A 25,309-nucleotide genomic window follows, 5' to 3' on the forward strand; every position below is an offset into this window, starting at 1 on the left:
CGTAAAGATTCCCTCAACGTTTATTTTGGGGCCACTTATCTGAAACTTCAGGATGTTCCCGTGTGGCTCTTCCAACTCACTCCTTCTTGGGGGTTCTCCCCTGTGCCCATTCCAGGTGCGCCCTCCCCGTCCACATGTCGTCAAGAGACCGAAGAGCAACATCGCAGTGGAAGGCCGGAGGCCGTCCGTCCCGAGCCAGGAGCAGTGAGTACCCGCGGCTCCCCTCCCCTCTGTCTGCAGGAACCCAACGGGGCCAGCGCTTGGTGGGGCCCGCGCCGCAGCCCTAGCCTTTGGAAGGCTTCCCTGGAGCAGGAGCGGGTGTCTCACAAGAGGTTCAGGAGCAGGGTTTGGTCTCAGTGTCTGTTTCTGCTGGCAGTTGTCACACCAGTGGGGCGGCCTCAGAGGCCAAAGAGCCAGCCACCTGGGCTGGGTTTTGACCGGTGATGCCCACAAGGACAGGCTCAGGAGAAGGTTCCAGGCCTTTTCTGATGTTGAAGATGTAGGGTCAAGAGGAGAGAGTTAGGAACCTGGTCAAGGTGACTTAATGAGGGCCTCTAGCCTCCTAGACCTGGGGCACTTGAGGGCTCTGGAGCCCAGATTCATACACAGGACTGTCCTCCCCACTGCCCCACCCCCACTTTGCTCACCTGTGCCATAGCTTGTATGTTGTCTCAGCTTTGCTTTAACACCTCCCCTCGGGCCCAGAGGTCTTCAGCGCAGGCACTAGCATAGGACCTACACTGGAGTCACTTGCTGGTAGATGGTAGGTAGATGAGGTAAATGATGATGAGGCAGGTGTCCAAGCAGTGGCCAGAGCTGCCTGGGTGGGTGAGGCTTAAACTGCACAGCCCCCAACTGGAGAAGAGACCACTACTTCCATCAGAGGGGTGCACTGCTCCCATCAGAGGGGGCACTGCTTCCCTTGGTCCCCAAGTGCACAGCCCCTGGGGCCCTGCCCAGACAGCTGAGCTGCTACACACTGGCTTCCCGTGATTCCTTGAGAAAGTACATGAGATGAGTCCATCTTGGTCAGGGGATTTGGGAAACCAACAACATTGCCTCAAGGACCCTGAAGTCCCTTGGGTGCAGAGGGGAACACTCCTCATGTCTGCTCTCCTCTCAGAAGAGTTCTTGGGGGAGAAGTTTAGGGAGACGGCGGGCCCCGGCCAAAAAACGGAGCCAAAGGGAAGAAAGGATTCTGAAGTGTCAAGCTGTGGCCGAACCCAGGTTACAATGCACTTCCCTCCTCCAGGATTCTCTCTTTACGACTCCGTGTTGGTTGAGACTGTTGTGTCCTATAGAACCAGCCTACCAGGCAGCCTCAACCCTTGCCCAGCAGGCTGTAGGAGACAGAGAGAGTCTGTCTGCCTGTCGTAGAAGATGCTTGGTTAGGCACAATTTGGAAGAGAGGACTCCTGAAGTTGGGTGTAGGCTTAACTTTTGCTCTGACAATAGGACGGTGGGAATAATTGAGGAATAGGTTCCTGGCCATGACTGGCGTGGATTATGATTGCCCCCTTGTGGAGAAAATGCTGCATGGCATCAGAGTTCCTCAGACCCTAAAGATTTCTCCTTAGGGGGTGAAATCACTTTTCTTTAAAGCCACCACTTTAAATCTGGGCTAAATCTTTTAGCCACTGCACTGCGGTACAGGGCCATGGGCCTGTAGATATTGAAGTGTGAACCCAGAATATCCCTGCCTCGCACAGAACCACCCTGGGCCTACATTACTGTACGTTCTGCAGGCAAGCATGACCCACTTTGTGGCCAGGTTCCCGGTTAAAGGTTGGCTTCCTAGTCGCCTCTGTTCTCATGGTGACGGGATGCCTCTAGTGTGTGCCAAAGAGCCCGCGTCTGGTAATCCCATCCTCCTGGTTATGCCCAGAACCGTGCTGATATCGCTTTTTGTTTCTTTTTGCAACATGCCTGTTTTAGATTTCTGTTCAGGAAACATGAAAGGAACCACTGGTGGCATGGGGGCTGGCTTAGTGGGTTGGCAAACCTGCAGCGATAAAAATCAAATGACGGTTCTCTGTGGCCACACATCACAGATAAAGAGGTACACTTTGGGACGTCGTTCAAGGGTTTCTGTTCACATTTTTTAGTCATGGGGTGGGGTGTTCTCCCATAATGCCAGTGGTGTTGCTGGTGCAGCCGGGTGTTTTCCTGCGTCTCTTCCCATGCTGCCCCCCCTCCCCCGCCTCGCTCCCCCACTTCCACATGCCCTGTCACAACAGCACTTGGATGTGTTTTTCTCAACTGTCATCGGCTCCAGCTGGCAAGACCAAGTTCTTAAAACACAGGAAGCATCCAGCGGAAAATATTTTAATAAAACAGACTCCTCATAAAATATTGTTCTAGGGAGGAAAGAGCCCAGCTCCCCCAATCTGTCAGCATTGTGCTGGGAGACACGAGCAGACAAGCCAGCAGGCAGGAGCCGTTCCTAATGGGCCTTTGTTGCGGATGGTTCCATGTTGGGCACACGGATCAGTGCCTGGCCCTTTAATCTGGCCTGGATTTTCTTGAATCATGGATGGTTGTCTCTACCAGGAACATCTAAGTGCATCAGAAACGTAGAGGATTTGGGGGACAGAAAGAGATACGGGATCTTTGAAGTGGAGGGAGGGATTCCATCCTCCTGACTTCTTGCCCCAGCTCTCACTTCCAAATAGCATATTGAGTAATCAACGTTGTGGACAGTGAGATGGAGCTGATTAAGACGAAAACGGTCTCCACAGCCCCCTGCAGCAAGCTGCTCGCGCCTGGAACTCATCAAGGCCCATAGCATCGGCCGCCAGCTCGCGGCCAGTCCATCACTGAAGCCGTTTCTCCCTATCCAGATGATGTCCATCTGTCCACTCGTCTACCCGTTCGTTCAACAATATCTTTGAAAACCAACTAGATGTGAGCTGCTTAGGGTTTTGAAAAGAGGCCTTTAACGGATCTCCATGCTAATTCTTGTTGACTTGAATTCCCAAAATGAATTTTTTTCCTCTGTTGAATTTTCTTCCTGGACCGACAGTAGGTGCCCTGGCCCCTTAAAACCATTTGATGGCGATTGGGAGAACACTTCAGAAAGACTTCTGGGAAAAGCTTCCCCTCTGTTTTCCAGTTAACATTAGCTAATTAATAGTCAGTGACTATTTCTCCCAAGAACTTGTAGCTACTCCCAGTATCCAGGACGGCTGATGGGCTGCCCGGAACACTCCTTAGGGGAAGAGTTGGTGTTGGCAGGGATCAAGCCGCAGGACTGGGTCAGAGGCCAGTTAGCAGCAAGTACAGCCATGCTCCCCTCCTGTTCTGGGCCTCTTTGGCTGGTGTTGGTTTCTCCTTCACAGAATGGGGACTCGAGCTCAGAAAGTGTACTTGACCCGTGTCCCAGGGTCATCCAGTTCGAAAGTGGCAGGGCCAGGGCTCCGATGCTGCTTGATTTCATTCTCTCAGTTACACTCTGTTGTCAGTCTGCTTTGCCTAGGCAGCTCCAGGTCCTAAAATGACTTGTCCCCCACACCACCCTTCCATTCTGGTTCCCTGGAGTTGGGAACCGGAGCTGTTCAGTCATCTTCCTGCCAAAGAAGCAGTGTCCACTGGAGCCTGAGTGTCTCCATCTGGGACGGAACGAGAAGCAACACTGACTGACCATCACTTAATATTGTGAAGGGAGGGGTGGCTTTCCCATTTAGCAGATGGAGAGCTGAGATTCCGAGGGAGACTTTCAGTAACTTGCCCAAGGCCTCCAGGCTTGAAAGTGGCGGGATCTGCTGTCTGAGGACAGAGGCCTCGCCCTTTCTTCTGCACCATCCAGGCTTTCTGTTAAGAACCCAATATGCTCCGGCTGGTGTGCTCAATGGTTAGAGTGATGGCCCTTGCACCAATGGGTCATGGGTTTGATTCCCAGTCAAGGGCACATACCTGGGTTGCAGGTTCTATCCCCGACCCAGTCAGGGCACGTGCAGGAGGCAACCAATCAATGTGTCTGTCTCAATCGATTTCTTTCTCTCTCCCCTCCCTCCCTTCCACTCTTTCTAAAAATCAATGAAAAAAACTATCCTTAGGTAATGGTTAACAACAACAAAAAATGAACCTAATATGACTGCTCTACTCAGTGGTGAGGACAGTGGCAGCCACAGGGGACACTGTGAGGTTCACAGCTCCCCACCTGTTAGAGGTGGGCCTTGGTGGTTTCAGCCGCAGTGTGTGTGGCTACCAGGCCCCAACTTATTTTCCTTTTGGCCTGTCAGTTATAAGGGGATTGACCTTCGAACTTGAAGCTCAGAAGGAGCCGAGAGCAAGCTCTTAAAGGCAGCACTATGCTCAGTACGGCCCGGCCCTCAGGACCACACACAGAGGCCAGAGGCAGGGAGTGACCTGCTGGTCCCCAGATGCCTCTCTGCCAGGATGCCCGTCCTTCATTCACTGCAGGAGGGGACGGGCAGCAGCCCTCACAGAGTTTCTGTGAGAACAGAAGGAGATTGTTACATACAGGCTTTGCCTCCCTTAATCTTCACAACAACCCAGAAGGGTCGGTGGTCTTCTGAGTCGTAATGGCTAAGGGGCTTGGGTGCGTGTGCATCGGATCCGAGATGCCCCCAGTCCTGGCCAGCTGCAGAGCCTGGGCGCCTCCAGCTGCACACCGTGTCTCACCTCTCACGGTGACACAGAACACCCTCCAGTCCCACAAGTCTTGACTGGCTGCGGGCTGGTTGTTTGAAGTCTCATTGTACTAAGAGCGGTCCAGATTCATCCACCAGATGCTCACGAGCCATGGCCCTGCACCCCTCGGCCAGATCCATGCAAAACCTGTTCTTTCCAAATGATTTTATTTACTCGTAAAAATAACCCAATAGCCTTATGGACAATCTGGAAGTTATGGAAAAGACCAATTCACTCTGAATCCTACCACTTCAACTACTTAGCAGCATTCCTGCAGACTCGTGGCGTTCCTTTTCCCGTGTCTGTGTGCAGGCCTGCGGCTTCCCTGAGGAGCCCATCCTGGGCACTGGCCCCACGTCCTGTAGCCCCTGCTGCTGGTGACCGGAAGATCCCGTCGCACGGATGTGCGTGACCTACCTCACCACGCCCCTCAGGCTGGGTCTGCAGACGGTCCCAGCTTTTCACCAACATGAAAAACGCCAGAGTGAGGTCCTTGTTCTCCAAGCGTTTCCTCACTTTACATCATTATGAGAAACAGAATGATTAACAGCTACCATTAACTGAGAACCACATGTAAGCACTTTACATACTCTGTTCCATTGAGTCCTCACGAGAAATCTGGGCGGGGCGGGGGGAGGAGTATCATTAGCTCTGTTTTATAGAAGAGGTAACCAAGACCCGGAGAGGTTGTCACTGCCCTGGGTTGCACAGCTAGTTAGCGGCAGAGCTGAGCTTTAGAAGTGTCTCTCTAACGCCAGAATCCATATCCTAAACCAGTTAGAGAGGCAGGTTTCTGCTCTGTGTTGCTAAATAATTTTCTAAAAGACTGGTGCCACTTTACACTCCCCCCAGAACTGTGGGCTCTCTGAGACTCTGGGCCTGGGACCCAGAGGACTGTGCGGCTGGTGCTGGAAACCCTTCCAGCCAAGGAGAAATGCTGCAGTTGTGCTGGCTGGACAGACAGTCTGTCCACCGAGCAGCCAGCCCACGCTGCACAGGAATGGAGATCTGAACTGCACTGCGCGACCCCAGCACCCAAAGGCCCGGGAGGTTACATCAGGTCAGAAGAGCTGCCAGGGGCAGTTGGTGAGCGCTCTGCCCTGGGGCCGGCCTCAGAACACTGCCGTCGTATCTGTGCAGCCCAGTTGCACACACGCTCTGGCAGGAGGTAATGTGATATGTGCTGCTGCACACGGTCCCCTCAGGACCCGGGCCCAGCACGGCCCCGCGCAGCCTCAGTGTGGATCACGACCGGTGACAGGCGGGGAGCTCCTTCCCTCCTACCTGACCCAGAGCCGCCCTGGGTGTGGTCACTGAGCTCTGCTGGGCGGTAGCCTGGTGCACGAGTGGGGCTTCGGCATCTGACAGACCTGGGTCAGACCTGGGCAAGTCTCTGCCCCCTGGTGTTAAAGACCATGCCTGTTAGCATCCCAAGAAACAGGACTCGGGAGCCTGCCCACAGCAGCCACACTAACGTCCTAAGTCAGCCAGTCTCCCTCCTACCACCTCCTGCAGCCACTGCCGCAGCCTCAACAATCCGACCTCCCCCCACACCTGCCCCCCCCACACCCACAATTCCCCGGGCTTCCCCTGCGTAGCACTGACCTGCTGTGTTGTAGCTTTCACCTCACAGGCAGGTGTGCACACCTGGCAAAGCCGTGTGTCCTTCAACTCCAGGACCAGAGCCTGGCCCAGGCCTCTGCTCAGGGATGTTTACTGAATGAATGAACAAAGGAACCACTGAAGACAGGTTGAAGCTTACAGCCCAGCACCCTGGAGGCAGGGGAGGGGTATCAGCTAACAGCCACAGAGGTGTAAAGAGCACCTGCTCTGTGCCAGGCGTGATTAGGATGTGAATGTGAAGCCACCAGCACCTCCGTGCCCTGGCCTTCTAGGAGCCAGAAACTGCGATCAGCCCAGCAGCAAGGATTCAAGATGCCAGCTGGGTCCTGGAGCCCAGGGGGGAGGGGCAGCTGTCTGGGTACTACCCCCTGGCAGACTGCCAGGCCCCAGTCTCTGAATAGCCAAACACTGAGCAGAAGGCCACAGACCCAATTAGCAAGGCCAGGGGCTCCTGCCCTGACTCGGCCCCTCCTTCTCCAACAGTGGGTCCTGGGCCCCAGGGACAAAGACAAGCCAGGAGCCAGAAGCCAGACGTGGAGCCTGAGCCCAGACTGGAAAAGCAGGGAAGCGCACCAGCCCAGGGAACACAGGCCACTGGGAGGCAAGGACCTTTCCCAGGAGCTGTCCCCATCGGGGGCGTCAGTTCCAGCTGAAAACCAGGCCGTCAGGTGCCCCAGGAAAAGTGCTTCATCCTCAGGACACTACTGATTGCAGGCACCTCTGAAAGGCTGTGCCCTCCCAGCCGAGCCCCCGTATTTGCCGTGATGCCACAGCACCTTTTCCCACGGGCTGTCTCAGGCCCAGCACTTTCATAGACATCGTCTTGCTCAGCCTCCCTCGCTCCCAGAACTCTTCCCAGTGAAGGCGAAGGGAACCAAGGTTCTAACACCAGGTGGAATGACCGGGGTCTGCTGGGTCCCACGTCCAAGTTCACTGCTTTCTCGCCTGACACCCCACCCCACCCCCACCTCCACCACGGCTGTCAGAGGCATCCGCAGAGTGGGGACAGTTCTTCACAGTTCCCCTTCCAGGCAGGGAAAGTGCCCCGAGGTGTCCCCACCCATCTTCTCTGCACCAAAGAACCTGAGGGTGGGATAGTGAGGCAAAGCCCACGTCCTGTGCGTGGGCCTCTACCTGTGTGGGTGTCCACCCGGTGGCCAAGGAAGGGCTTCTCAGGGCATCTGGGGCATGGGTGTGGACATGGGAGATTGACACTAGTGATTTTTGTTAAAAGAAGGTAGGAAGGAAGGAACATACAGGTTGATAAATAATTAAGTGGATGAATGAACGAAGGTTGGAAAGGCTAAAGGGCACAGCCAACCCAAGAGAGAGATCAGGGCCCAGCCAGGAGGCCTCCCTGCTGCCTGCCCAACCCTCACATCACCCCTAGCCTCCCACATGGCCTGCACCACCTGCTCCCTGCCAACCCTGCCCCACCCAGCTCCCTGTGCCCACTCTTCCACAGGAACACCTCTGGGCCATGTGCATCCTCTGCCATGCTCCCGATTAGAAGCCCAGCCCCCATGTCACCTCCCAAGTGAGCCAGGGACACCCCAACCACTGCCCTCTGGCAGAGCAGGTCCCCATGGGGTGGGAAGGACCCAGTCTCACTCTTAGACCAGCCCTCCTGACAGGAAGACACCCTCTCATTGGTGACTCTACAGCAGTTGGCCTCACATTGTTTTAAGTAGATATTTACAAATGAGTGTAAAGGTCCTGCGTCCAGCACATCTGTCTCCAGTTTCTCCTCCTGAGCACTGCCCTCGCCCTCACCCTGGGTCACATGAGGAATAGCTCCAGTGCAGTTCCCAGCTTCCTCCCGGGGTCCTGCACCGACCGCGCTTCCCCCAGGGACCCCTCTGGCTGGCTTCAGAGCCCTTGTCTGTCGTGTTAGCCTGTGTGCATGCTACGGTGTGGTCTGGAGCGTTGGCCCCGGGTCCTGGCGGTGGCGGGAAGGCACGGCAGTGTCCTCTCTTGCGTCTGATGTGCTGTGACAGGCCAGTGGGGGCAGTAACCTTACCTGGGAAGGTCTTGGAAGGCAGGGACCACCCTGTCCGTCCTGGCACACCTGGACAAGAACCTGTGTGGTGGCAGGTGAATGTGGCAGGTGGGTAGTAATCGAATGTTCACTAGGCACCAGGTGATATGCAAAGACCTTTGCAAACATTTCATCCAGCTTTACGTAAAGACCACCAGGAGGGCTGTAGGCATCCCATTTTACAGATTGAGGCTCAGAGAATCCGATGACTTTCCCCGAGGTCTGGCTGGGGCATGGGGGTGTGGAAGGCTGGCTGGACAGACTGGGATCCACTGGCCTCGTCCTGGGGCCTGTCCCTGCTCATCAGCCCCACCGGAGCCACGTGATCAGGGACACCAGCGGCCATGACACCTACGAAGTAGGGATCCTTTGTGCTGGAGTGAAATGATCCTTGAAGAAATGATCACCCGCTCCCTTCACTACCTCCGGAGACCAAGTCCTCGCTGATTTTTTCCCTTCTTTATCTCAAGTACATTTAAATGTCAATTAAATTTGAAATATCTACATTTGTCAGCATTTCATTTTGGGCCAGCGTGACGTGCTGCTGATTTGTCCACGCGATGTGACACATGAAAAAAACTCTCGAGATGCAGATCTTCCTCATTAAAAAATAAGCCGGTGCGATCCCGGCGCGGCAGAGAGCCACGGAGCACGTCCCCGCTTCCTGACGCCGTGTCTCTGACATGGTATTTAAAAAGGAACAGCCGCGCCTGTCACCGCTGTCACATGCGCGCGCCAACCGGCGACACGTTAAACCAAACATTAGAAAGGGTTCGGGAAGTCATCTGCATGGGAGTCTGTGCCGAGACGGGGTAGGCAGAGGCGGGAGCAGCGTGGGGATGATGGGGTCTGGACAGTGATGGACAGCAAGCCTTTCTTTCCCGCCAAGACTCCGGCAGCCCTCGCTGGGTAGCCAGGCTCGCCATGACCTGCCTTCTCGCAGACAGCAATTTGTGTATAATAAAATCCAGGCAAGTGGTGGGTGGCAGACTGCAGGGTAGTAGCTGAATTGGGTTAATGAGGGAAGAGGTACACTTTTTTTTCCCATATTCTGCCTTAAGCTAATAAAAAATTTAAACCTGGACATTTTCGACGGTTCATCCTTTATCTCTGACAAATATCTGACTGTATGTTTCATGGAAGAACATGAGCAGCTGAATTTAAATAGGTTTATTTTGAAATCTCACCTTTTATTGAAAGCGGAAGGGGAAACACCCTGCGCCTTATTTCATTGTTTCAGATCCACCAGAGGAAAGAGGCAGGATGGCGGAGTGGTTCAGAGCCAGGGAAATGCAGAGCCCCGGGCCCGCCTCCAGCTGCTGTGTGACCCTGGGCAGGCGGCTCCCTCTCTCTGAGCCTTGGCTTCTTTATCTGCAAGATGAGGGCGCGATAGGAGTTCATGAGCAGCTTCGGCAGCGCTTCGCTCGACGCCGTAAGCACTGCTGGTGTCCTCATCGTCCACCCTTCGCCCTGCGCCTGGACCTGGAAAGCTCTGCTGGGACCAGACCACATGTCGAATTCTCATCTGAGAGCTCAGCAGTGATCAGGAGACACAGGGCCTCTTGTCGCAGCCACTGCCCAGCCAGCCTGGATGGCAGGAGAGCCGCTGGAGCGTGAGCTGGACATCGGGGCTCCCTCTCCCCCACACCCCAGCCCCGCTCCCGGACACGCCAGTGTGGGCAGGCATGGGATTTTATCGGTGACCGATGAAGCCAAGGGCCCTTTGCTCTCACACGATTCCCAGCACTCCTGGCAGGTTTAGTGGCGTTTGGTTCGTGTGCCAAGCTGTGGCCTCTGCTTTCTTGTCACTGCCGGGGAGGGGCGTGCGTGGATGGCTGTTGGGACGGCATTCAAGGTGGATTTGAGGGCCTCCCAGGAGCCTCGAGGTGCATCCCCTCCTACACCTACTGCCAGCCCGGCTGACAGAAAGGCGAGGGCTGGGCTGTAATCCCTGCTCGTCACTTCCTGGCTGGGTCACTTGGCCACGTCCCTCTCCTTTGCCAGTGACTCCAGTGCTCAGCTAGCACTGGGCCTGCTCACAACCGGCACCCAGGAAGGGCCTCTGGGTTGGGCACATGGTTGGACAGATGGATAGATGGACTATGGCAGTCTCCCTCTCCGTAAAGTCAGTGTATGGAGACCTTCCTGCTCGGTGTTGGGGGGGTAGAAATGGCCTCTGTAAGCCCCTGGCACTGTGCCTACGTGTGGATATTATGTGAAACATTTTTCTGAGACTCCCACCTGCCCCACACCCCAAATGTGGTCCCAATCTATGGGTCTCAGTGTCTCAGAGGACAGATGGGATGCTCAGAGCGGGGACCCTTTTATTCTGCAGCCACAGGCTGGTGAAAGGGACCGTGCTGTGTTGGGGCTCCAGGAAAATGAGTGAAACGAGGGGCACCTTGTCTCCCTTGCACACTGGCTTCCATTCATTCCGTCGTCAACTCTGATGGTGCTCATGCTGTGCCCCAGGTGGGGATAGAGAATGAGCCAGGCCCTGCCCTTGAGCCAGAAATAGAATTGCAAGAGGTTCAATGGTCTCCATGAAGCAGAGACACACGCAGCCCGCGGAGAAGCTGACCGTCGAGGGAGAAGACCGCAGCGGGAGCTCCAGGAGGGCTGAGCGTGCCATTGGGCTGAGTCTTCAGGAGCAGGCAGCGCCCAGCAGACCAGGCAGGTGGCGTAGGGAAGGGCAGGAGGCCGCACAGGTGGGCAGGGCCAGCTCCGTGTCTGCCCTGCGGGGAGCTCGCCTTGGCACTGCCACTCTGCCGCCCTCACCCCGCCCATCTATACGTCATCCACAAAGGCCTGGACGCTTTATTCCCAATGCTTTACTCAGTGGGTTTACTCACCATCCAACCCATCGCCAAGAAATTGCGGTTCAGAGCAGCAGATTCACGGGCGTTAAGCAGGCGAGTGACAAGGCCGGGTTTGTGACTCAGAACAGGATTCCGGTGGCTGTGGAGCGTGGCCCTTCTCCGCGCCTTGTTGTATGTCCCAGAGGACATGGAGGAACAGCAGCCTTGTCCTGCAGTGAAATCTGCCTGCCCTGAATCCGGGAAAGCGCCCGCCTGAGCCAAAGCTCTCCCGTCCAGGAAGGGCCAAGATGTGTCCCTACCCCCTGGAGGCGACCTGGGGAGGAGCAGAGAGGGGCGCTGTGGCTCACCCCCTCCCAGTGTGCACCCCGGCAAGTGGCTTCCCCTCTCTGCGCCTCGACCCGCACTTCAGTAGGAGGGACCGCTCTGCCTGGCTGACTTCCAGGGAGGAGCAGAGGACGCGGGGGCCAGGTGGGGCAGCTGGGGCCAGCTCCCTGCTCCTTCTGAAAGAACAGCGTGTTCCAGGTAACAGCTGGCTGGCAGACCATAGCTGAGACGGCCGCAATCCACTCTCACAGCTGCTGCCCCGCACTCACCCTCCAGTGAGGTTCCCATGCACTTTTCTTAGACGTCACGTTCCCCTGAAATAAAACCTGAACGGAATTGCATCACATAAAGCAAAGAAAGGAGACTGCAGTGGTTGGGGTTGGGGGAGAGGAGATAGCCCCCCTCAGGCACCCCAGTGCCCACCCTCTCCCCAAACTTCACCATTGCCCCTAGGGATCCTCCGCATGTGCCCAGCCTCCTGTACAGGACAGGGACATGGACCACCCGCTCCCAGCCGGGTGCCCAAGCATCGGCTGCAGGGCTGGATTCTAACCGAGGTCTGACCGGTCCAGCTGCCCTCTCTCTAAGCAAGGCTCTCGTAGGCCCTGGCCCATGTGTAACTCACAGGAGCCGGCGTGGAGTTTCTCTGGGGTGTGTGTGTGTGTGTGTTGATAGAGGCAGATCTCACAGGTGGTGACAAGAGAGATGTATTTTTTATAACAATGAATATTTAATTTACACATCACAGATGACAAAGATTCTCTGAAGAGCCATCTGAGGGAGATGCGGGAGCGGCTGCTCACCCGAAAGGGCACTCGAGCCCTCTTCCATGTGGCTTACTGCCTGCCTCAACTTTTGTTTCCTGATTATTGAAATAGATATGCACGTTGTAGAAAACTTAGATGACACAGAAAAATAAAAAGACTGCTCCAGTCGCTAGTGTAGACGTTCAGACACACCTTTCCAGCCTTTTTTCTGTGCATTTCCCATCGGCAGACAAGGGAGAGTGCAATATAATTGCCATTCTGCATTCTGGTTTTTAGGTTTTCCTTTATAAACATTAGTAGTGACCTGGTGCATGGATTCATGCACATTGAAAGGAAATTAATTGGAAGGTGGCCGGTGGGGCGGAACTGGGCATGACGGGCCAGACACACCCTGGAGCCAACCTCCCGCGGTCCCTCACGGCCGGTGCACCTGGGACAGTGTCTGCAGAGTGAGCGGAGTCCCTCCAGCAGGTGGGGTCCCTTGGCCTGGCCTGTGGGGATGGGGCCGAAACTGGCAGTCTGACATCCCCCAAGGGGTCCCGGAGTGCGAGAGGGCACTCTGCAAAGTTGCTGTCACTCCGCAGGTCCTGCGTTGAGCGTCTGGCCCCTGGTGGTCAGTGCCTGTCATAGCTACCAGCCGGTTGGCCAGTTGCTTAGGCTTTTATATATATAGATAGTTACTGGGAGGTTAACATTCAGCCAATGGGGCCATCATTCACTTCATCAGCTTCCTGTTGCTGTAAGTCTAGGTTGTTTCATGTTTTAATATCACAAACGTGGCAGTGATGGGCACTGTGGGCAATCTTGGCCATGTTTAGGGTTATCTAGATGGCAGTGGGATTGTCAGGTCAGGGGTGACTGGATCGTGTGTTTAAGGCTCTTGACACGTGTGGCAAACCCACAGTTTCTTTTCTGTTTGGGACCAGCTCCCTTGCCTCGGGGGCCCGCCTGCTCCCGTGCCACCAGCTTCACTGGCCCGTGGGGGCTGCTGACTGGGTCACATGGTGGAACTCACTGAGCTCCAGGAAGCCTCCACCCAAGGCTGCAGCGGAGGCCAGGCCAGGCCCGCCCCACCCCGTGGAGTCCTGGGGGTGCCTCCTAACTGTTCTCTTCTCTTGTCTTCCTCTGTCCCAGCCTGGTAAAGCCCTTGCAACACTATGCGGTCTTCCTGTCCGAGGACTCTTCTGACGATGAAAGCCAGCGGGAAGAGGGCCTGAGCCCTGGCTTCACCGAGAGCTTTTTCTTCTCCACTCCCTTTGAATGGTCTCTCCTTCCTTCTTTCCTTTCCCTGAGCTGGGCTGGGTGGCTCCCAGGGCCCTGGGGGAGGGGGTGGCCAGGGCTGCTTGCCCTTGTGTGGGGAGGGTGTCTAGAGCTGCTGCCTTCGGTGCCCCAGTGCCAACCTGCAGGGTGGATGCTACCTCCGGGTGTTCATTGTGCCAGCCTCACAGGGCGTGAAGCGAACGAGGTGACAAGAGGGATGGGGTGTGAGGCAGTAGCATGGGTCCCCACTCCTTATACAGGGAAATGTGCTTGATTGTAAATGGAACGAATTGGTGGCCACAGTTAGCCCTGTGATGATGCTCAAGGCCTTCATCTCAGCACATCTTGGAAAGCCATAGAGATGGAGGGTCAAGTTTAAAACAAGAAAAATTTATAGAATGTGTGTATTAATGCTGGCATATCCAAATATTTTACTGATTCGTCTAACTTTAAAGTAATTTTATCATTGTTATGTATAGCCTAAGCCTCATGCTGATTCCAGCTATCACCCAAAATTAAGCTTTTCTAGGCCCCTTCTTTGCCAGTTCTTGCCCCTCTGCCCACAAGTTTTCCAGAGCTGGGATTGAGCAATGGGATAGCATTTGTCAGTGTTTGTTAACAAGTTGTGGTGTTTTTAATGGGACCCTTTAAGGGAAGGAACTTGCCCTTTGCTGAAACCCAGCGGGCCCACATAACCCCAGGGAGTGAGTAGTTAGTGTTTACAGAAGTGGGGATTCTTCCCCCCTCTCCCTGCGCCAGTGACTCCCCCTGAACATAGGTGACAACCCATGGCTCCTCTCCTGCCCCTGTGCCCCACCCCGGGGGAGGGAAGGAGGGTTCTGGCCTTTTCTGACACCGCTCACCGGAGACCACGGGCAGGCCGATCCCCTCCCTGTCCTCACTTAGAAAGGGGTGGCCTACGCCAGTATTGCCCAAGCTTCACCGGCCACCTTTCCATACGGTGTATCTTTTTCCTTAAAAAATTTTTGTTTAACTTTTTAAAATTGCCTTGTCCTAAGCAATAATATCTATCATACCATAGGCTTAATGTATCAGCTGTTATTTCTACTACTGATTAAGAGCCATTGGAATAAGAAATGTTCACCCAGGTACCACCTTAAAACCACCTTGCAGGTAAAGGCACTCTAGGTGACACCCAGGCAGAGTCCAGCAGGCCCATGTTCTCTTTAAGCCAGTTGGTGCCTTCAGTATTTATTTATTTATTTACTTATTTATTTAGGTGCCTTACATATTTAAATAATGGCTGTGCTCATTCCTTTAGCCAAAACCTATGAAAATATAGGCTTTTGTGCGTGTTTACAAAAGAACTGGGCCATCTTAAAACAAAATGGGTTCTTTTAAATTAATACTATTTCCTTAAGTGTATGGAGCACACTGACTTTTCTCTGTCTCCTTCTTTGTGTTCAAACTTGGTTAAAGGGGCTTTAATTCCTTGTGCAGATGGCTTTGTCATTAAGCGAGGGACTTTTAAATTCTCTCCTACTTGGCTTTCATTTTCACCTCTTACAAAGGGCTGTGTGACATAGGATAAGTTACTTAGCCTCTCTGAGCTTCAGCCTCCTCATCTATGAGATAGGGGTTTGAGTCTACTTCCTGGGCTGCTTGTGTTGTTTCAGCAAGATGGTACAGGTTCCTGGAGTCCTTGCCAAGAGTCCAGGCTATTCACTGAGCCCCCTCCTTCCACTGTCCCCTGCTGGTTCCTGCAAGTGAGCCGTTGTCACCACCAGGTGGCCACCTTCCCCCACTTCATGGAATCATGGGCGGTTTCTGGCTGAGCCAGAGGCCCCAGCCTTCCCCAGCCTTATTGTTAGAGGTGGACGCTGCTCTGGCCCGGGCTCCACTAGAGGTCAGGGTTTATCCAGCACCATCTCCACGTGCGCAAAGGTGCCCTGGGGTCAGGCTTGTGAGAAAGGAACCCTTTTCACTGAGCAGGGGTCCAGCTGCAAGGTTTTGGTGCATGAACGTACATGATGCTGCTAGCCTCTGCATGCCCACTGTGCACCAGGCACCGCTCACCTAATGCCCACCACTGCCTGCAAGGGAGGTGCACTGTGGAATGGGGAAGCCATTGAGGCTCAGAGAGGTTAAGTGACTTGCCCAAGGCCCCACAGCAAGAGATGGCACTGTCCGAGCTGGAACCAAGGTCAGCACAAGATTCCCCCTGAGGATCATGGGGTGTGCTGGGCAGCTGCCCTAGGGAGTTTCCCCGACTCAGTTCCCAAAAGCTGTTCCCAAGACCTGCCTGCCAAAGCTTAGGCCTGCGTCTGCCTGCCTGCTCCCTTTCCAGTCGTGCCCTGTTCCTTAGGCCTTGTCTGAATGGCTTGTGAGTCCACCAGCCATTTATCTGTTGGGTCCTACGGTTTGGGAGGAACGAGGTGAGGCCCCCAGTGCCAGTTAGAGCCAAAGTGCTTTGCCCACGGCCCCACAGTGACCAGCAGAACTCAGATTTAGTCCCAGGTCTATCAGAGTGCCACTGCCCAGACCGCTGCACTCAGGACCTCAGGACACTCCTGTGCCCAAGGCTCCTGGGTGGGATCCTCAAGACCTGGAAGTTCTTGGAGGTGGGGACTGCTTGCTCCTCCCAGAGGCTCTGGGTGGGAGAATCCAGCCTGCTCTGCTCTTCCCAGGCCACAGCCATATCGGACACTCAAGGAGTCAGACAGTGCAGAAGGCGAGGCAGAGAGCCCAGAGCAGCGAGCGAGGGAACCCGTGGGCCCCACCCCAGCTCCACCGGACCGGGCGGCCAGCGTCGACCTTCTGGAAGACATCTTCAGCAGCCTGGACATGGAGGTGCCACTGCAGCCCCTGGGCCAGGCCAAGAGCTTGGAGGACCTTCGAACTCCCAAAGACCTGAGGGAACAGTCAGGGACCTTTGACTATCAGGTACGGTGGGGGCGGGGGCGGGGGCGGGCCTGCTGGGACTGGAGCTTTCACACCTGCCGCAGGTCCCCCATGTGTCAAAGGGAGAAACTTTTCCAAAGCCCTCGGCCAATGCTCAGGGTCAGTCTCACTGCAAACCCTGCCAGGAGGGCCAGCGGCCACCACCCCTCAGTGATCACTGGGGAAGATGCTAGGCCTGATGGAAGTCGGCCCCACTGCCATCTGTGCACCAGAGAGAGGTGGCCGGTGCCCCAGGCCGCTCTCCCCAGCACCCCACCAGGGAAGGCTCCCGGAGAGACTCTGGATCAGAACTTCTGGGTCCTGGATTATTTGTGTGCAACCACTGGTCTTCCACTGTGACCTGCACCCTGTCACATCCCCCCTCCGTGCCTGTTTCTTCACTGGCCCATGGGGGCTGCTGACTGGGTCACAGGGTGGAACTCACTGAGCTCCTGTATCCATGACTCACACGCGCCCCTCAGGCCAAGAGAAGGGAGGTGAGGCCAGGCCGTGGAGCGGGGGAGTGGTGGAGTGGGGCCTTGAGCCCAGTCCATCCCCCCAGCCAGTGTGCCCTCGCCCAGGCCCTAACCCTCACTCGCCCTCCTGGGCTCACAGGTGACTGAAAGTGCCCACACACTTTGAAAAGTAAAAAGGGCCCGACCAGGTGATGGTCAGTGAATGGAGTCATTTTTCCCAAAACTACTTGGCAACCCCGGCATAAAGGGACAAGGGGACCCTTCGCGCCGTGCAGAGCCTCTGGGCTTGGAGTCCAGCCTGCCCGGGGCTCTCTGCTGGTGAGGGGGGGGGGGGAGGGGGGGCTGAGTCCCAGGCGCCTAATCTCGGCCCCTGCCCAGCACACAGGAGGGGTGGGGTGGGGGTGTGCTGCCTTCCCGTCTGTCCCGTCAGCCTGTGGTCACTGCCTCCCCTTCCCTCCGACAGAGGCTGGACCTGGGCAGGAGTGACCGGAGCCGTGGGATGCCGCTGGCCTTGAGGCTCGCTCACCCATACAACAAGCTCTGGAGCCTGGGCCAGGACGACATGGCCATCTGCAGCAAGCCCCAGGCCCCCTCTCCCGAGAAGCCCTCAGCCCTGCTCGGGAACGCCCCGGCCCTGCTTCACAGACCCCAGAACCAGGACAGCATCCTGGACCTCGGCAACAAGGAGGCGGCACCCGCCCCTACTCCGGGCAGTATCACCATTCCCCGGCCCCAGGGCAGGAAGACCCCGGAGCTGGGCATCATGCCCCCGCCTCCCACTGCCCGCCCAGCCAAGCTCCCGGCCGCCGGTGCTGCCCTCGGTGACTTCTCCTCAGAGTGGCTGCAGGCCGAGCAGGACAGGCGCACAGCCCCGCTCCCCAGTGCTGCCCCCCAAGGCCCCACCAAACCGCTCCAGCCGCTCAGCCTGGCCCCAGGGTCTGCGGCCACTGGCAGTGATGCCCTGCTGGCCCTCCTGGACCCCCTTAGCACATCCTGGTCGGACAGTACCCTTCCACCAGGCCCTACAGCCCCAAATGTAGCTACCCCATTCACCCCCCAGTTCAGCTTCCCCCCCGCGGGGACCCCCACCTCATTTCCACAACCATCGCTCAACCCGTTTGTCCAATCTGTGCCAGCGGCACTGCCCGCCATGTCCCTGGTCTCCACGCCGGCCAGGCCTTTCGGGGCCCCTCCTGCTTCCCTGGGGCCAGCTTTTGCCCCCAGCCTCCTACTGTCCACCTCTGGCTTCTGCCCCCCACATAGATCTCAGCCCAACCTGTCTGCCCTCTCTATGCCCAATCTCTTTGGCCAGATGCCCATGGGTGCCCACACCAGTCCCTTACAACCACTGGGCCCCCCAACAGTTGCCCCTTCAAGGATCCGAACGTTGCCCTTGGTCCGTTCAAGTGCCAGGGCTGCTGAGGCCAAGCAGGGGCTGGCCCATAGGTCTGGAGACCCCCCACTCATTCCTCCAAGACCTGCCCAGGGCCTGGAGCCAGCACTGCAGCCCTCTGCTACTCAAGAGGCCAGAGACCCCTTTGAGGATTTGCTGTGGAAAACCAAGCAAGACGTGAGCCCGGCCCCGGCCCCAACCCCAGGCTCGGTGGAACAGCTTAGGAAGCAGTGGGAGACCTTCGAGTGAGCCAGGCACTGAGGCTGGGCGGCCGAGCCCAGCAGGGCTGTCGCCACCCCAGCTCCCAGGCCAGAGGCCCTGCTTCTCCTGCCGCTCTGTTCTACCCAGGCTCTGCTGGTGAGGAGGGATGGGACCCTCTCTGCCTCCCCTCCACATGCCCATCTCTGAGGTCTGGCCTTTGGAGAAAGGCACCAGTTCTGGCCCGCCTGCCACCACCTCTCCCCAGCACCCCTGTTGGGTTTTGCACTAAAAAGGTCCGCTGGGCCAGTGATTGCCCCAGGCCAGTCCTACCCACCTTCCCTCTGGAAACCTCCAGGCCTCTCCTCCCGAGCCCTGTTCGGTCCTGCCTGGCCGGCCCTGGACACCCCACCACCACAGGCGCAGGTGTCAGTGTACCCGCAGCCTGAGTGTGTCTGCACGAGACACACGGTTTGGAGTTTGAAGTAGGAGCGACTGGCGGGGCATTTCCAACCCTCTAGCAATACACACACTGGTTCTTTGTGAGTCTTCACCCCAAACTTCAGCTGTTTCTGGCTTGGTTGAGAGTTGGGGGTGAGGGATCCTTGAGATCCCTAGGGATAGCCAACCCCAGCCCCAGCCAGCCCTGTGTGGGCTGGCAACTCTGATTGGTAGATGGAAAAATAGCGACAGGTTAATCTGAATGCATCTGAAGCTGGAGTCGGGCCATTGCCGGCGGCGATCTCCCTTGATCCTTGTGGGTTCTCCTGGTCTTGTATTTCTAATGGGGCTCAGCCTCTTGTCTTGGGGCTGTTGGGGCAGAACTGAGCAGCAGGCACCGTTCCAACTGGAAGGCCAAGCTTGACCCAGGAGTACAACTGCCCGGGGTCAGGAAGGAGCGGGCCCTGCGCCCTCCTCCAGGCCCTGGGGAGGGACTAGCGGCCTGGAGGGAGGAGGTCTGGAGCACCCGCCCTGCCCCCTCGCAGTCTCGCCAGCAAAGAAATTCCTGAGGCCAATGTCACCAAAGCTAAATTGAAATGTTTTGTTATTGTTTCTCTTTCTTTTCCTTTTTACTTTATTGATTTAATGAATCTTGAAATTGACTAGTTTCAATAAACCAAGTTGAAATGTGACCCAAACATTTAAGAAAACAACCATCTGAGACATGCAGGAAATTGTGAGCATTTTGACCTGATTTCTCATTTCCTATTTGTGTTGGCCAGACCGTCTCAGAGGTATCTGATGGGGCAAGGAGGTCTCTGGAAGCCCCCAGAACCTCAGGGAGCCTTGTTGGTGACTGAGGGGCTGGGAGGCCACCCCTGGGTGGGTGAGGCCTGCCCTGAGGTTCGCTCTGACGAGGGGTGTGAAGAGCTGCTGGTCCCGCACACGGCTCCTTCTGGAGTCAGCCATGGCCCCTCAGGCAAGTCTTCTCTGAATCTCCCAGCTGCTTGGGAGAGCGGTGGGAGGTGTGTCAGGTGGGGCTGCGGGTACCGCCAGGACACTCAGGTGTTTCTGTAGATTCCAGTTCTGAACCCCGTTGGGGACAGGGCAGCCCACCTGGTGGGCAAATGAGTCAAGCCGTACTGGTGGTCCCAGGAGCGGAGCCCACCCCGTGATCTCTGGCTGCGCTGGGGCTGGTGGCTGCTCCTTGTTCCCATGAGCAAACCAAAGGAGGAAATTCGTGTGAGCGTTCAAGAAAAGCTCCTTGGGGAGAAGGCTGGTACCCTGTGTCCTTGAGGAAGGGAGGGAGGGAGGCCTCAGCCATCTTCAGGACCCCTCCTGTGGCGGCGGTGGTCACCGCGGCAGCCCTGGCCCACTCCCAAGCTTGTTCTCATTCGGGCCGCTGAGGCCTCTCCCCTCCCAAGCAGGGCATCGGGTGTGCTGGTCCCAGGCCTGCTGGGTCGGAGTAGGGCTGCGGGTCACCTGTGTAGAGGGTGCCCAGGAAGGAACACGTTCAGGGGATATCGGGAGGTCGCCTCCACAGATCTCACTAGCGAGGGAACCTTGGCACCTGCAGCTCTGCCGGTGTTGGAAAGGGAGATGCACCGAGTGGGCGAGAAGCACACCCTAATATCTGTCCCCTCCCCCGCCCCAGGCTGCCTGGAGAATGACGGTGCCTTAGGAGCAAAAGGAAACCATGGGGCTCCCCCCAAAAAAGAGTGGCCCAGATTTTATATGTTGGGGTTCCACATAAAATATCTTAGGAACAAAGGTTGGCCAAATCCTAACCACAGCAGTGCTGTGGCTCAGTGGTTGGTACCAGAAGTGGCCTTGGCACACTGGCACAGGAGGCACTGGCCTGGCACACAGGCAGGACGAAAGGGCTGTGAAGCCCTGCGGAGGCCAGGCACTCAGGCAGGTAGGTATCCCCCGGGGATCAGAGGCCCCAGTGTGAGGGCACCACCGAGAAGAGGGGAAGCAACGTTCCTGCATGTGTGACTGCAAGACCAGCCGACACAGGCGGCGCCAGCACACCCGAGGGCCTCCCTCGAGTCCTCCCCTGGGTCCTCCCAGAAGCCTTTAGCGATTGGGCTGCAGGTGAAGGAGTGGTCTCCTGCCTGGGAGGGGGCGGGGCTGTTCTCCCCTCTCCAGGTGACAGGCCCTGAGGAGGCTGCCTGGCCCAGACACCAGCAGCATCCCCGCCTCCGCGCCTCCTCTGCCCTGGCTGTGGTCTGTTCCTGCAGACAGGTCCTGAAGCAGCATTTGTTCAGGGAGCCAGGAGCACCTGGCCGCTGGCTATGGCCTCCCTGATTCCCCAGCTGCCTCCAGAGGAGGGAGACTGGGACTGGGGCCTTGGTCCTTGGGCAAGCCCTGGCCTGGCCTCCACGAGAGTGTGCGGCCTTGGCTTGCCCCTGCCCGAGCGGTGAAGGTCCAACCGCCCAGCCGTCCCCTCGTGGGATGGCCTGCACCCACTACAGTCACCTGCACACACAGCAAAGACGTGGACACGCCCACGAGCCCAGTCCAGCACACACCCATATCTGTAGATCAACAGTCCCCAGGTACACACCCATACCGTGTGTGCACGTGCACACACACACACACACACACACACTCCTGAACACACCCTGTGCATCACGTGTGCCCTGCCCTGCACAGCTGCATATCTGCTGAGGCAAGGCCTGGTGGGTCCGAGGGATTCGTCCAGCCTTGCCAGGCCCTCTCTGCTGCCCTGAGTGCCCCCCTTTTCCTCAGTCCACGGTGGGACAGAGGCAGGGGGTGCCAGCAGAGGGGACACTTCCCAGCAGGTATGCTGGGCCCTACACCAGCTCCCAAGGCCTGGAAGGGGCAGCCACGTCCCAAAGGCCTCCTGGAAGCGGCCTCCTAGGGTATCCAGATGGAAACTGTCCGTGGCCTCGTAGGTGCTGGCGCTGGCAGCCAGGCCTAGATGAGTCTCTCCTCGGGCGGCACCTTGAGGACACTGTCCATCTCCAGCCGGGCCCCGGCCACCTCCTGCTGGCTCGGGCTGTAGGTGCCCTCTGACTGGCGGCGCTTTCTGGCTGCCAGGATCCCTGAGAGGAGGCCCAAGAGGAGGAGGAGGAGGCAGGCGCAGGCTGCAGGCACTGCCACCTCCAGCAGCGGGAACGGCAGTGGCAGCGGCAGGTCCTTCTGCAAGAGATACGACAAGGAGGCCTCAGGTAAGGGAGGCGGGGAGGAGAGAGCAAAGGGGGCACAGGACTTGCTCAGAGGAAATGAGAGCTAACAGGGAGGTAGTGGGAGACCTGGCCCTGGGGGTATACAAGCAGGTGCCAGGGAGCCACCATCAGAGCGACTGCCAGGAGATTCCTATATAACAGGGGTTCTGGCTGGAAGGAGAGAAGACGTTTACTGACCACCCAGTCCGAGCTCAGCACAGTGCTTGGACTTCACGGAAGCCTCACACCACGTGGTGAGGCAGCAGGGAGAGCACTCCTCACTCCAGGAGCTCAGAGTCTGGTTTATCTGTTCCCTGGTGTTTCCCAAAAAGCTGGGAGCAGGGCCTGCATGGTAGGCCCTCGGTGGGTAGTAGGTGAGAAAACAGGCTTTGCCCAGACTCCCCAGACGCGTGACTAGTTGGTGGCAAGCCAGGACAGGCACTTCTCCGTCTGCCCCCAACACGCTGCCATCCTTCAGCTTCAAATCTTGGTCAAGGCCCTTCTGTCACTGGCCAGCGTGGGCCTCAGTGCCCAGCCCTGCCATGTGGCTCCTCCTCCCGACAAACTCATTCAAGCTGCGGCGATGGGGACTGGCTCCCTCCCCATCCTGAAGGTGGCCTGGTGTTTGACAGTGACCATGGAGACCAGGCTTAACCCCAAAGCGGGAGAATCTTAGGCAACAGCCAGAGAGGCTGACTGGCTGATGGCGAGCGCAGAATCCAGCAGGGCCTGCTCCCCCTCCCCTCATGGAAGCTAGACCAGGCTTTGGGGGGCCCTCCTCTCCGTCTCCCCAGTCTCCCAGGGTTTCCCCATCAAGGAGTCTGCAAGGCTGGAATTCTGAAGTCCCGGAATCACAGAAACCCAGGATTCCAGAGCCACAGGTCTCCCTCTCAGGCCCCGGTGACCTGGGTCCCAAGCCCAGCACCCAGCCCTGGAGAAGGGTCCAAGGCTGCAGATAAAAGGGGGCCCTCACCAGCCGCCACCAGGCACTTCTGGGGGAGTTGTAAAGCCATTATCTCCCGGGGCTCTGGGAAGGTGGGTGGGGGAGCCAGAGGCTGTAAAGTTCCACTTGAAAGGAAACAGTCCCCAGAAGCAGAGGGAATTTGCAGGTTTATGACCTAGGCTGCCAGAAGCCTGCGGAGATCAAGGCTCCAGCCCAGCCTTCCCTGCCCACCTCCCCTGCAGCCAGCACCCACTGTGGGTTCATGCCTGCAGGGCCAGCTCCGCCCCTTAGTGGGGAGCCCACCAGAGGGAGGTTCAAGCTCAAGCTGCCCGTGGGCCCCTCCGCAGCTGAGCGTCCTGGGGTCAGGGGCCAAGCTCACTCTGGCTCAGACCTGGGCTCCTCAAATCTTTTTACTCTAGAAGCCCCCGGAGATTACAGCCTCTGTGTTCACCAACCTAAATCCCTGAATTCCAAGATCCTATGGGTTCTGAATCCTGCCCCAAATCGGGCTTGATGGAGCCCAACTATTTCACTGCCAGCCCCCAGGGGATGGTGGGGACCTCCGGTCTCTCCCGGGAGGAAAAATCCCTCCTGGGTGGGGTTCATGGAAGGGACTTGGTTTTCCCTTGGTGCAACCCCCCCCACGACAGGTTTGGTCCAGGGCTAGCCCCAGTGGCGGCACACCTCCCCCCCCCCCCCCCCGCCCCCGCCCCCGCCACCACCACCACATCAGCTAATAAAGTCCAAAACCCCACACCCTCTGGCACAACTCACCACCACTTCACAGAACTGGCCCGAGAACCTTGCGCTGCAGGCACAGTCGTACACCCCACCAGCCACCCGGCAGGTGCCCCCATTCAGGCAGGGGTTGGCTTCACAGGAGAGCTGACACCTGGGAGGCAGAGAAGAAAGTAGGGGAGGAACCTGCTTCCTCCCTGCTGTCTCTTGTTCCCCCAGCTGCCACCTTTAGCTCCTCAAACGCCCTTCCCAGGCACCGAAGCTCATCCATTCACTGTCCCTGCCTGGCTGGGCCCAGCCCAGTGCCGAGGCTGCACGTGATCTCCATCACTGCCCGCCACCTCTGCCCCCGCATTCATGACTGAGAAGGGCTCACTCCACCAGAAGCACAGGAGAGCCTGTGCAAAGGCCCGGGGATGCTGACTCCGGCTGCAGCGGGCCCAGAACCTGCACCTTCACAGCCTCCCCAGGCGGTCCTGGCGCAGTTGGCCTGTGCAAGGGCCTCCAAGAAACACCACCAGGCCACCCCTTCCCTGCAGGGGTCTGCAGAGCAGAGGGTGGAAGCCCCAGAAAGTGACCGAGGGGGGCTGTCAGGCATGTGATGACAGTGAGGACTCAGACGGTGAGTACCCCACTCTACCCAACCTGCCCAGCTCTCCACACTCACCGGCACTCTCCAGGCCCCGCCCCAAACCCACCTCTGGCCAGCAAAGCCCTCCTGGCAGCTGCAGTTGGCACCCTGAGGCCCACCCTCACATGGGCAGGTGACATTCAGGCGGCACCCCTCTGGCAGGACCGGCAACCTGGGGAGAAACAGGCTGGACTGGGGGCAGGACGCCTGGGGCTTGCCCACCCTCAGCCCCTCGAGCACAGGCCAGCGGAGCCCCTGTGTTGGCATCTGTGGACTCAGGGCCACCTCCTATAGTCCCTAGTATCAGTCAGGCACGTGGTGTCTGAGGTGGCCGCAGGGCTGTCCAGCCCCACCCAACCCAGGCCGGGGATCTTCCCAGGGTCCAGGCCTTTGAGAAGCTGACAAAGTGGAAGGACTCTGCTCAGAACAAAGGTGCATTCCTTAGCACAACGCGGGCCTGACATTCCTGGGGGGAGGGGAGGGACCCAGGAGGTAAGGCCTCCAACAGACAGCCCTCCATAACCTTGGCTCCAAAGGACTGGGGCATGGAGCCAAGGATGAATAGGGGCCCACCTCACCCGGCCTCCCTCCCAGGGGACTAATGCGGTGAACATCAGTGGTGCTCGCTGGGCTTTCGGGGAAGCTCCGTCAAGGGTTTCTTCCCAGACCAGCTCTGGGTTCCCCACCCTTCACCCCCAGACAGAGCGCCGTTTATCTGAAATTCACATGTATCGCGTGTCCTCTACCTGGCAAGTCTAGGGGACTGTGGTTCCCATTCACAACGAGGGCAGGAGGCTCAGAGAGGGGAGGGGGCCGGCCCCACAGACCCGGTGCATCTGCAGCCCTGCTCTCGGCCCTCCGACTCCCGGCTTCACGCACCATCCCTGGTTCCTCCTCTCCAGTTCCGGGT

General features: G+C 57.5%; 2 protein-coding genes across 11 annotated transcripts in view; one reads left to right on the forward strand and one right to left on the reverse strand.

Annotated features, from left to right (window-relative positions):
* Window positions 1-19,603, forward strand: part of DENND1A (DENN domain containing 1A) — a 407,524-nt gene extending 387,921 nt beyond the window's left edge. For 6 of the 10 annotated variants that reach the window (XM_023760104.1, XM_023760106.1, XM_023760103.1 and 3 more), the window contains 4 exons: window positions 116-204; window positions 13,359-13,487; window positions 16,133-16,388; window positions 17,325-19,603. In XM_023760104.1, coding sequence (XP_023615872.1) covers window positions 116-204; window positions 13,359-13,487; window positions 16,133-16,388; window positions 17,325-18,503 — 1,653 coding nt within the window. In that variant the 3' untranslated portion in view covers window positions 18,504-19,603. Of the gene's footprint in view, window positions 1-115; window positions 205-9,554; window positions 11,419-13,358; window positions 13,488-16,132; window positions 16,389-17,324 lie in introns of those variants that run through there. The other 4 variants (XM_023760107.1, XM_023760108.1, XM_023760111.1 and 1 more) reach the window with 2 other exon arrangements.
* A 1,698-nt stretch (window positions 19,604-21,301) lies between these two features.
* CRB2 (crumbs 2, cell polarity complex component) overlaps window positions 21,302-25,309 on the reverse strand; it is a 22,747-nt gene continuing 18,739 nt past the window's right edge. The window contains 4 exon segments of the mRNA XM_023760135.1: window positions 21,302-22,061; window positions 23,805-23,922; window positions 24,467-24,571; window positions 24,685-24,797. Coding sequence (XP_023615903.1) covers window positions 21,837-22,061; window positions 23,805-23,922; window positions 24,467-24,571; window positions 24,685-24,797 — 561 coding nt within the window. The 3' untranslated portion in view covers window positions 21,302-21,836.

The sequence above is a fragment of the Myotis lucifugus genome, unplaced genomic scaffold (genome assembly GCF_000147115.1).
Source record: "Myotis lucifugus unplaced genomic scaffold, Myoluc2.0 scaffold_173, whole genome shotgun sequence".
Classification (NCBI taxonomy): Eukaryota; Metazoa; Chordata; class Mammalia; order Chiroptera; family Vespertilionidae; genus Myotis; species Myotis lucifugus.